The 11,733-nt window shown below is 47.5% G+C and overlaps 1 protein-coding gene across 1 annotated transcript in view; it reads right to left on the minus strand.

The window, feature by feature from the left end:
- The window catches only part of LOC145722727 (uncharacterized), a 184,865-nt gene that overhangs the window by 155,330 nt on the left and 17,802 nt on the right, over positions 1-11,733 (minus strand). The window contains exon 2 of the mRNA XM_081826940.1: positions 8,372-8,455. Coding sequence (XP_081683066.1) covers positions 8,372-8,455 — 84 coding nt within the window. The remainder of the gene's footprint in view (positions 1-8,371; positions 8,456-11,733) is intronic.

Genomic DNA, 11,733 nt, shown 5'->3' on the forward strand with positions numbered 1-11,733 from the left:
TAAGAGGTACACCCCGAGAAGACAGAGCTTTTGTTTTGTCCTCTGCTGTCTCTCCAGCACCTACAGCAGAGGTGCCCGGCATAGAGCAGATGTTTAATAAATATTAACCGAATGAGTAAACAGAAGCTACTCTTTGGATGATGATGACTGGAAGAGCCATCAGAGACCACACAGGCCACAGTCTGGCACAGCCTAGGAAACTGAGGCCAAGAGACATCAGACGACCTACCCTCCGGGCCCTGCTTCCCCAGAACTGAGCAGCCGCAGAGGCTGAGGCCCTGACTCCTTCTGTCTTGCTCTGCATCAAGCTGGCCGGCCCAGACCAACAACTCGGCATGTTCGTGCCCTGGGTTCCTCATCTGCGGAATGGAAAGAATTAAGCAGCTGGCTCTCCCTCCCAAGTGCTCAGGACTCGGATGCCCCAGTGACTGGCAATCTATAAAAGCAAAAAGGACAGGTGGAGATACTGCAGCAACGCTGGAAATCCCTCGACAAATGCGCTCAGAGGTGACGAACTCCAGACAGCTGCAGCACAGGGGGGCCAAAGGCCAGCGCGTTTCTCTCTCAGAATCCACCAGCATCAAGGACCCTCTTGGCCTGCTCCACGACTGAAGGCAAGCACGGCAGTCCCATTTCTGGGACGCCAGATAGCTGGCACTTCCTCTTGCACACACACACAAGAGGGCTGCAAACCCCAGCTACCCACCATTCCTAGGTGGACAGCCTCTCTGGGTACTGACTTCTCATTCGTTAGGACCATCTTAGGATGGAATGAGAAAGCACATAGATAGCCCCTGGCGCAGTCCACGGGCACAGAGCGGGCACACGGAAACAGTAAGTTATATGGCACTGATGATATCTGGACTCAAACACAAGCTTCTAGCACCCCACCCCCATCCACCCGGCACCCTGTAGGGCTGAGAATTAAGGGTCTCACAAATGAAGCCTTAGGAATACAGCACGAGACAATTTTTTTTTTTTTTTTAAGTTTCCATGTTCCTGTTCAGATAGAATGGAAAGAACTCAGAGCCCACACCGGTCCCCCTCTTGGTCCAAGCCACTCAGGCCCTCACCAGGCCCCAAAGGGAAGATTCTAGTCTGAGGGTGTGAGTCACTCAGGTGCTCTTTTTGCAGAAAGTAAGATTTGGCCTAGAGTTCCCCAGAAGTTAAGGTGACAAAGGACCCAGCAAAAGTATCCTGTGCTCCTGTCCTTACCCGTTCTCCTAACCAAATAATCAGTTTTAAAGTACTAAAGAAAGACACCACAAGTAATCAGCACGTGGTAACCAAATGAGTCCTGGTGCTTCCACTTACATAGTGTGAGCTGGTGCAACTCCTCAACCTCTCTGAACCTCAGTATCCTCATCTGTATTAAGGGAACAGCAAGGTCCAAGGGAGCTACTGTAAGGATTAAAGGAGAGAATGAACAGCGCCTGGGGCATGAACTATATTCAAGCCAAGAACCCCAGTGCAGCCAATGCCGGAATCATAAGCATTAATTGCTCAGAAAGAACACTCTGTACAGCAAAAGGAGCCTTTCCCTGCACCACAGACCAGACCTGACCACTCTACCACGGACTGCAAGTTGGGAGCAAACATTAACTCCACTAGAGGCTTTCAAAAATCATTCAAAACAATGGGGACGAGGCCAGAAGACGGGAAGGTGCATGAAGGCACATAAAGGCACAGGTGGAACAGAGACCCAAACAGCTCCTGAAAGACAGGTGCCCAGCTGGACATGGTGGGGGATGCTCCTCATGAAATAACCTGGTCTGAAGTCATTGTTGCTTTGAACTTCTTTGATGAGTGGGAATTTCTAGAATGTTCCCATGGCAGTATGGCTGACTGGTTACAAACATATGCTCTGGGATGAACCAAATCTAGACTGGGCGTTCCAAGAGCCCTCAAGAGGTTTCAGGAGCTGGTGACTTTCGGCTACTCAGGGAACCCTCCTGGGCCTCAGCCCCCCCCCCCCCCCCCCCCGCACTGGAACTAATGATTACTGCCTCTGCAGGGCGGTTGTAAGGCTAAACAGGATGGGCGCACGCTAAGGTGCTTCCAGGGCATGGCCCTTTCTCTGCTGCAGCTGTTGAAAAAAAAAAACCAAAATCCGAAGAAAGCAACTGAAACGCGAGCGGGAGCGCGGCGGGGGCGGGGGGCTCCTCCCGCAAGCGCCCCGGAGCCGACCCGGGCCTGTGGCCTGGCCCGGGAGCGGGCGCCCCGCGGGAGCGCCGAGGCCCCGCTGCGCCGGGCCAGGCGGGGGCGGCGGAGGAGGAAGCGGGGGCGGCCGGAGCGCGGTGGGGATGTTTAAAGGAAATTTACAATCATTTCCTCTCTGTGGTTTGGTGACAAATCAACAACATCCTGTTCTTTTGTGAGGCTCCGGGCGCCTGCGAGGCGGGGGCAGCGCTCCGGCTCTTAAAGGCACACACACAGGGCCCCCTCCCCGCCTCCCACCACTCCCCTGAGGCTCAAAAAAAAGACGAAAAAAAAAAAAAACACAGCCTCCCCAAGGCGCCACCTCCGGGGGCTCGCGCGGCCGGAATGCGGGGGCTGCTGCCCGAGCCGCTGCCCGGCCGCGACCCGGATCGCGTCCCCTCCCCCACGGCGTCCCCTCCCGGAGGACGTGAGGAGACCGCTGCGGCGCACCCCTCTGATGGATGTTGCGGCCCGGGGCCATCTCCCGCGCAGGGGGCAGGCAGGCGGCGGAGGCGCGCCCGCCCCACGGCCCACCCCCCCCGCCCCGCCTCCCCGGCAACCCCTGGGCCGGCTTCGGACCTCCGGGTAGTTTTAACCCCCCTCCCCCAAACCCTTCGCCTCGAATTTTCCAGCCCCCAAACTCTGGATTTATGGTTAAAATGTCAACGTACGCACACGAGGTTTATAAAACGCCAAAGCAGAGAGAGGCTTCCCGAGCTGTAGGAGTAATGAGAATCAGATGGCTAGGACCAGAAAAATAAAAAATATTCAACTACCCTCCTGGGATTTCCTTCATTCAGTCATTTAATGGGTATGTTTTTTTTAACAAGCGCTGGTTACCATCCTAGGCCCTGTACAACACGAACAGGACAGACATTGTCCCTGCCCCCAGGGGGCTTAGATTCTCAAGATGGATGGTGGATGGATGGATGGATGGATGGATGGATGGATGGATGGATGGATGGGAGGGAGGGATTATTTCACATGCTGTAATAAAGGAGGGTGGTTTTCTAGAATTGCAGCTTCCTATAGGAAGACCTCCTTGAGTTGGTGACCAAAGAATGGGTTGAGGGGTCCAGCAGTATTACTTGGAAAGAGACTAGAAGCAGGGGCAGCACCCCTAATCATAGCCAAGACCACCTGACGGGCATTCCAGGGATGGATTTCCCTCCCAAGGACAAGCTTTGGAGGTTGGCGTCCAGGATGAGAGAGACCTGGGTCCTTCTGGTCTGGCTGTCTAACCCAGGTAAGTGCCTTCCCAGCTCCAGGCCTCACACTTGCATCACTTAGAAACGGAACACTGAACTAAATTCAGTAGTCTCAATCCTGGGTGCAAAATAGAATTCTCCAGGGTGATTTTCAAAAGCAATGATCCCGGGTGCCTGGGTTGCTCAGTCCTTAAGCGTCTGCCTTTGGCTCAGGTCATGATCCCAGGGTCCTGGGATCGAGCCCCCCAGTGGCATCAGGCTCCCTGCTCTGCAGGAACCCTGCTTCTCCCTTTCCCACTCCCTCTGCTTGTGTTCCCCCTCTCATTGTCTCTCTCTGTCAAATAAATACATAAAATCTTAAAAAAAAAAAAAAAAAAGCAATGATCCCCCTGATCCCACCTCAGACCAATGTTATCAGAATCTCTGACAATGAAGCCTAGACACTGGCATTTTCTTTAAGGCTCCCTGGCTGACTTCAGTGTGCAGCCAGAGTCAAGAGCCAGTGACCTAGATGATCTCTAAAATCTAGGTTTAAAGTGCAGTGAGAGCTATTTGGACTTAGTGTATAATCATTCACATCATTGAGTACTTGCCATCTACCATATAATGTACCAAATATGTCATGCATGTATTTTATTTAAGTTACAGAGGAAAACCCTACCAAATTAGATAGGTACTACTATTATCCTCATTTTACAGATGAGAGTACAGAGGTACAGAGAGCAAATTTGGTCAAGAGCTTGAAACCTCTAAGCTGGAGTGCCTTTCCAGTGACAAGAAGCAAATTTCTACCTAATGGAGTTGTTACTCACACAGAAGAGCTACCAAGAGAAGAGCATGGGGTACTTCGAGTGAACACATCTTGGATGCAGGCACGGGACTGGCCTGGTCATTCTGATAGCCCCACAGTGTGCACGCCCAGAGTGCACGTCCCAAATGATAAGAGTGTAACTCTAAGAAAACAGCCTTTCATGTTTCTCCGCATTGATCTTGGTCATTTTCAAAGATGATTCCCATAAAATGTGGGGTTTTACCTTAGGCAGACAGAGGAACCATTTGGCTGGGTGAGGAGAAAGAACTTCCTGTGTACCCCAGTATGGCCAGGACAGAATACACTCACCCGCCCCCACTCCTTCCCATATGGGGCCCACCACCGCCTTTCCCACCTTTTGACCGCCTTCCCATTTGTGCAGTTCTCTGAGGCAGGACCCAGAGGACGGCATGTTAAGTGGGAGCTGAGAGAGGTTCCCAAGGAAGTGAAAGATCAGTTAAAGCAGAGATTAGGAAAAAGGGAAGATGGTCTATTCTTAAAGTGGAATACTGTGCTGCCGTTAAAAAGGGGAGAGCTGCACGGATAGATTCAAAAGATGCTTGTGATACACAAGGTACAGAACAGGATCTTCTCACTGATATTTATATAAACACCACACACACTGGGCGCCTGAGTGGCTCAGTTGTTAAGCGTCTGCCTTCGGCTCGGGTCACGATCCCAGGGTCCTGGGATCGAGCCCCACATCGGGCTCCCTGCTCGGTGGGAAGCCTGCTTCTCCCTCTCCCACTCCCCCTGCTTGTGTTCCCTCTCTCGTTGTCTCTCTCTCTCTGTCAAATAAATAAATAAATAAATCTGAAAAAAACAACAAAAAAAAACACCACACACGCACACGCACACACACACACACACACACACTAGCAGAACCATCTGGAAGGACAGATTCCAAACTGTTACTAGTGATGACTGGGCAGATGCACGGGGGTGGAGGTACACGGTAGGGTAGTGTGTTGTATTAATGGCATACTTTTACTTTCTCCATTAATCACCCTATTATTTAAACTGTTGACAGCAACTGTATATTAATTTTTTTAGATAAAGGGACATCAATTCATAAATCAAAAGAAATACTAAAAAGGGGAGCATAAAAGCCCATGCCAGGCCCCGGGAATTCTGTCCAGGATAGGCCCCCAGCAAGGTCATCTTTGCCAAGCTTTCCAGCCCGTGTTAGTGACCCCATTGTTCTCCCCAGCTTGCTCTCTTCTCAGCCTGCCATTCCAGTGGCAGCCTCTTGCCTGGTCAGCTGCTTCCCCTCCAGGCAGGGAGTGGCCCAGGGAATTTTGGGGTTACAGAAGATGGATCTGAGAGCTAGTGGCCCCAGTTGATGTAAGAGATGACAAAGCTTATTTGGGAGGGAAAAATTGCCCAAGATGCTACTTGCCAGCAGAGGTGGGTAAAGGGCGTGGCGTTCATGTTAAGGCCTCTGACTTCCCTGCGCTTCTGTGTGTTGCTTTGGAAGCTGAGAAATGGAAACTGACACACCAAGACCTGAAGAAAAGAATAGTGCTTTGTGGTCAGAACCTTCTCCCAAAAATCCAAAAGGCTAGGGGCAAGGGTCCGCTTATAACATTATATGCAGGACAGTCCCCCTCTCATGAGGACCTGATAACTTGGCAACTTCATGGCCTGCATGAACAGCAGGAGGTGGACTTTCCTTCCCTAGGGAGGAATAGTCTAGCCACTCTCTGCTTCCTCTTTATGTTTTCTTACATCTTTGTCATTTATAAACAGCATAATGTTGTGGTTAAGAGCAGGAGCTAAGAAGACAGAGAACCCAGGTGGGATTCTGCACCACTTCCCTAAGCCTCCATTTCCTCTAAAATGGGGATAATAATAGTACTTACCTCATGGAGTTGTCTGCTAAGAATTAAATGAGATAATGCAGGAAAAGTCCTGAGCCCTGTACCTGGCACAGGCAGTGAATAGTAACTGTTGGTTTTATTACTAACAATAACAAGATCCACAGCAATTATGAACTGTACCTTTCAAATGACAGTAAGGAAGGTGACTGACGTTCACACACTTACTCGTTTACACATCTTTTTTTTTTTTAAGATTTTTAAAAATTTATTCATTCGAGACATAGAGATACAGAGAGAGAGAGAGAGAGAGCACGAGCAGGGGGAGAGGCAGAGGGAGAAGCAGGCTCCCCGCTGAGCCAGGAGCCGGACATGGGGCTCCATCCCCCGTCCCTGGGATCATGACCCGAGCCCAAAGGCAGATGCTTAACCATCTGAGCCACCCAGGCGCCCCTCGTTTACACATCTCTAACGTAAGTCCGAATCTAAGCTTCTAGAATTAGAAGTCTTTTTTTTTTTTTTTTAGGATTATTTATTTATTTATTTATTTATTTGACAGAGAGAGACACAGCGAGAGAGGGAACACAAGCGGGGAGGGAGAAGCAGGCTGCCCACTGAGCAGGGAGCCTGATGCAGGGCTCGATCCCAGGTCCTGGGACCATGACCTGAGCCAAAGGCAGATGCTTAACGACTGAGTCACCCAGGCACCCCTAGAATTAGAAGTCTTCCACAAGACCTGTGTCCACCAAAATCCTACATAGCTGAGCTTCCAGTGCATCCAAAAATTATCACCTTCCTCTGAAGTCATTCAGTAAGACCCTAATTTACTTGGCTTTTACATTTGCTAGCTGCTGTACAGACTGATCAGGACAAATAAATTCCTTCCTTCCAATCAGGCCTGGCCATCTTGGAATCTTCCCAAAGCCCTTAGAAATAGGAATCCTTTCTTTCATTTTTTTTTTTTTTTTTTTTTTAAATCTCTGTTCCCTCTTCAGTCTAGTTAGGAGAAAGAAAGTTTCTGGGGGTAGGAGGTTTAAACTGATGGGCCATTAACAGGATAACAAAGCAAAAGGAATTTTCCAGGTCACCAGCCAACAACTTTAGAGTGGTATTTAAAATTCACTTGCTTAGGGGGAGGGAAAAAGGATGGTCAGGAGAGGGTGGGGAAGGATTTCTCCCAGCTGATGGGGAACTGGGGAACGCCCTTTTTTATGGTTAGCAAAACCAGTAAACACCTTAACAAGCTGCTTGGTTTCTGGGCTGATCTTTTATCATAGTACTTAAGATGCAGATACTGAAAAGAAAACAAACGTCAGTCTGCTGAATCCATGAAGAAAATGGTCTCCTTGGTTTCAGATTTAGGGAACATCTGGATCCCTGCTACAGTACAACATATCCATAAATTTCTTCTGAGCCCACTGAATAGACAAAGACACAGACACACACAAACTACTCTCTCATCCATAACTTGCCTTATTCCAGCTGTGACAAAGTTCAGTAGAAGAGTCATGGTCATGCTGTGTTCCCCCACCCCAAGTTTGTATTTTGGAAAATTTATTTGTTGGCAGTCTGGAAGTCATTGGGGAAGGCAGCTTCAGCACTTAATTGGTAAAAAGAAATACTCTTCTAGGGATCACCTTTGCTGCTGAAGGAAGAATGACCAGCAAAGAGTCCTGCTGGAATTTGGCAGCTGAGCCTTTCCACCTCCCTATTCCACTCTCTCCTCTCTCACAGTGCACTGCTTCAGGAACCTGCACAGCCCTGGCAGCTTCTGGAAGCCCCACCAAGTTACACAAGGCTGCTTAAGTAGTAGTTGTACACAGTTTTAGGTTTTTCTAGTACAATGATTTCCAAACTCTTTAAAACTCAGCAGAATCCTTTCCAAAGGAACACAAAGGAAAAATAGATTGATTAAAACTATTGCTTCTGGGGCGCCTGGGTGGCTCAGTTGTTAAGCGTCTGCCTTCGGCTCTGGTCATGATCCCTGGGTGCTGGGATAGAGCCCCGCATCAGGCTCCCTGCTCAGAAGGAAGTCTGCTTCTCCCTCTCCCACTACCCCTGCTTGTGTTCCCTCTCTCGCTGTGTCTCCTCTCTCGCTGTGTCTCTCTGTCAAATAAATAAATAAAATCTTAAAAAAAAAACAAACAAAAAACACAACTATTGCTTCTGGTAGGAGCCAATCACAAGGTTGCTCAAACGGGTCCTTGGGATTAAAAAAAAAAAAATCACTATTTTCGAATATCACTCCACTATTACTTTAGGTAATTTTGTCATTACAATCAAGTCCAAACTCCTATTAGGTCTTTAGAACCCTATTTGATCCAGCCCCTGCCTACCTGAGCTTCATTTGGTTATTCCCATGTTGTCGGCTCTCTTGATTTACTCCTTGATTTTGGTGGTGCAGGTCCTCCACTAGCTTCCTGGGAAGAGATACATGGGAGGTAAATTTTTTTGAAACCTTGTATTTCAGCATGTATCTTGCCTTTTGTTCTCTCTTCATAGTTTGACTGGTAGTTTTTCCAGGTATAAAAATCTAGGTTGTAAATCATTCCCAACAAGCCTAGGCCTCTCCAGCATTTAGGTATTTGAACTGGAAGTTCCTCTTTTTTTTTTTTTTAAAGATTTTATTTATTTATTTGAGAGAGAGAGAGAGAGCACAAGAGGGGGCAGGGTCAGAGGGAGAAGCAGACTCCCCGCTGAGCAGGGAGCCCGATGCGGGACTCGATCCCGGGACTCCAGGATCATGACCTGAGCCGAAGGCAGTCGCTTAACCAACTGAGCCACCCAGGCGCCCTGGAAGTTCCTCTTGCATAGAACACACATGCCTCATGCTCACCCCCTGCACTTGTGTAGATAATACTTCATTGTTCTTTTTCTTTTTTAAGATTTTATTGTTTTTTTTAACTAATCTCTATACCCAAAGTGGGGCACGAACATACAATCCTGAGATCAAGAGTCATATGCTCCGCCAACTGAGCCAGCCAGGTGCCCCACACCTCATTATTCTTGTCAGGGAAACTTACCTGCCCAACCACATATCCCTCTTAGTTGCTCCCACAACTTGGTGGTTACCCCTCGTTACACTTCTTACACCATATTATCACTACCTATTTACTTATCTGTGCCCTGTTCTAGTTTGTGAGCATGAGGGCTAAAAACACAGAGCCACAGTGCCACTCGATAAATATTTGTAGAACAACAAAATAAATGAATGGTTGTGATATTTTTTTAAAGATTTATTTATTTATTTGAGAGAGAGAGAGAGAGAGAATGAGCCCAAGCACGAGTGGGACGGGCAGAGGGAGAGGGAGAATCTCAAGCTGACTCCATGCGAAGCCCGGAGCCCAATACGGGGCTCGATCCCAGGACCCTGATATCACAACCTGAGCCAAAACCAAAAGTCAGACACTCAACTGACTGCACCACCCAGGTGCCCCAGATGATATTTTTTTATTATAAGACACAATGTACAGTAAAATGTTTGACAAATGCCCTTACCAGCTGGTACATGCTGGGGGAGTAGAAAGCAGGACTAGTCTCAGGGAAGATATGCCACCTTGAGACTAAGAGCATAGTAAGAACACTTATAATTTCTTGCTCAATATGTGCCTTTCATGAGGACAGGGACCACATCTGGTCCCAACAATCAGACCATAATGACAGCTTAATAAAGAACTGTTGAGTGAATGAACTGGTCCAGACAAAGGGAGTCCTATGCATTACACGACCAAGAAAGCAGAGAGAAAAAGTCCCTACACTGTCTTACAGTCATAGGAAAAAGGGAGGTTTGGAATGAAAACACAATTCCTCATCGGCTCCCACCCCACCTCCAGTAGCAAACCCTCTCCCAATTCCCTGTTCCAGATATAGGCATTCCCTTCTTTGGACACGTGGATTTGAAGCCCCTCAACTATCTGGCTTGAATCCTTGTTTTTGTAGTCTGTTTATTTTCAACCAGCAGGTCCTGTTGCCTCCTCTCCCTCTCTCCCTTTACAGCAGCTTTCACCGCGACCCTCCTGCTTCATTCCTCTAGTATGGAGGAGTGAGGCCTCCATCACCCCAGTGAGGCCTCCATCACCCCACACCTACATTTTCCCATGGCTCTGTCCTTCACTCCAAGTCATTTTGACACCTCTGTCAGATTAATCTCTCTGAAGCATCACTTTGCAGTGTCTCCTCACTGTCCCAAAATATCTTCAGAGGCTTTTGACTTCCTCTCGTGTTAAGTCACAACTCTTCTGCCAGTTTTCAACCTTCAGAATGACTTCTGATGCTCTGTTTTCCCTCCTCACACACACCATCTCACTTATCACACATACACAACTCTCAAAGATTAGGCAAGATGCCTCACTGTCTCAGAAACAACAGAGCAGACTTCTGCACAACTTGTGCATTCTCTTCTCTGGAATGTTCTCCCCACCCCTCTCTTAATCCAATCCATCCTTCCAGACCTGATTTAAATCTTTCCTCCTCCAAGATGCCTTTATTTACAACTTCAGGCCTTGCACATCTTCACAAATTTAAAATCCAAATAGCACTTATCATCTTTGCAGCCCAGTTACATCTGGATGTGTGCCTTATATAAAACACTATATAGCCCACATGCATTGGTGCAGTCTTCCCCAACTAGCCTGGCCGCTCCTTGATGGTAAGGATGTCCTGTTCTTGGACCTGAGGGCCCTAGAGTTCAACACAGAGTAGTATGCAGGAGGTGGTAAGAGAGCTGCCTTCAGAAACAGACAAACTAGGGTTAATCCCAGCCCTACCAATTCTAATTGTGTGTATTTGGACTCTCTGAGCTTCAGTATTCTCATCTGTGAAACTGGGATAATAATAGTGCTATCTCATAGGTTTGATGTGAAAATTTAAATGAGATAATGCTAAGTAAAGCAATTTGCGCATTGTTTTGATACAGGATAAGTACTCAGTACGTGTTAACTATTGTTATTAGAGACTCCAATCCCTGTTCTTGGAGTTGAACTTTGGCCTTGATTTTGCTTGAGACTTTCGGTCACTGAGCCAGCCTTGCAAATAGTGATTTCCTGCCAATCCCTGCCTCTGTGTCCACCCTTGGCTGGTCAAAGCATTCTCTGTAAGCAGTGGCTAAGAGAAAGTTCCATCATGCAAAGTCATCTCAGGCCCCACCTGTGGTTCCTCCTGCCCTCAGCACTACTGGATTCAGTGCTGAATTGTTTAGCACCTTTGGTTTGTGAACCTTAAGCTTTTGTTTTTTCCACTTCTTCTTTATCACTATCATTGTATTATAAAAACAATATATGCTCATTATTTTTTTTTAAAGTACATAAAAATATAAAGAGCAAAAGTCTCACTCCTCACCCAAACCTCCATTCCTACTCTTTAGAAGAAACCAGTTAGCAGTTTCTCATGTGTATTTCCAGAAAACACAGCTATAGAAACATACACACACATACACTTGTCTGTGGCTTTATTCACTTAATAATCAGTCTTGAACATCTTTCTCTACCTATACCTGATAGGGTCACCACACACTGTTCAATGGCAACTTAGATTTTTTTTTTTTTTAAGATTGTATTTATTTATAAGTCAAACAGAGAAAGACATGTATCATATGATCTCACTGATATGAGGAATTCTTAATTGTAGGAAACAAACTGAGGGTTGCTGGAGTGGGGGGTGGGGTGGGAGGGATGGGGTGACTGGGTGATAGACACTGGGG

The sequence above is a fragment of the Leptonychotes weddellii genome, chromosome 7, assembly GCF_054177405.1.
Source record: "Leptonychotes weddellii isolate Sample4059 chromosome 7, ASM5417740v2, whole genome shotgun sequence".
Lineage (NCBI taxonomy): Eukaryota > Metazoa > Chordata > Mammalia > Carnivora > Phocidae > Leptonychotes > Leptonychotes weddellii.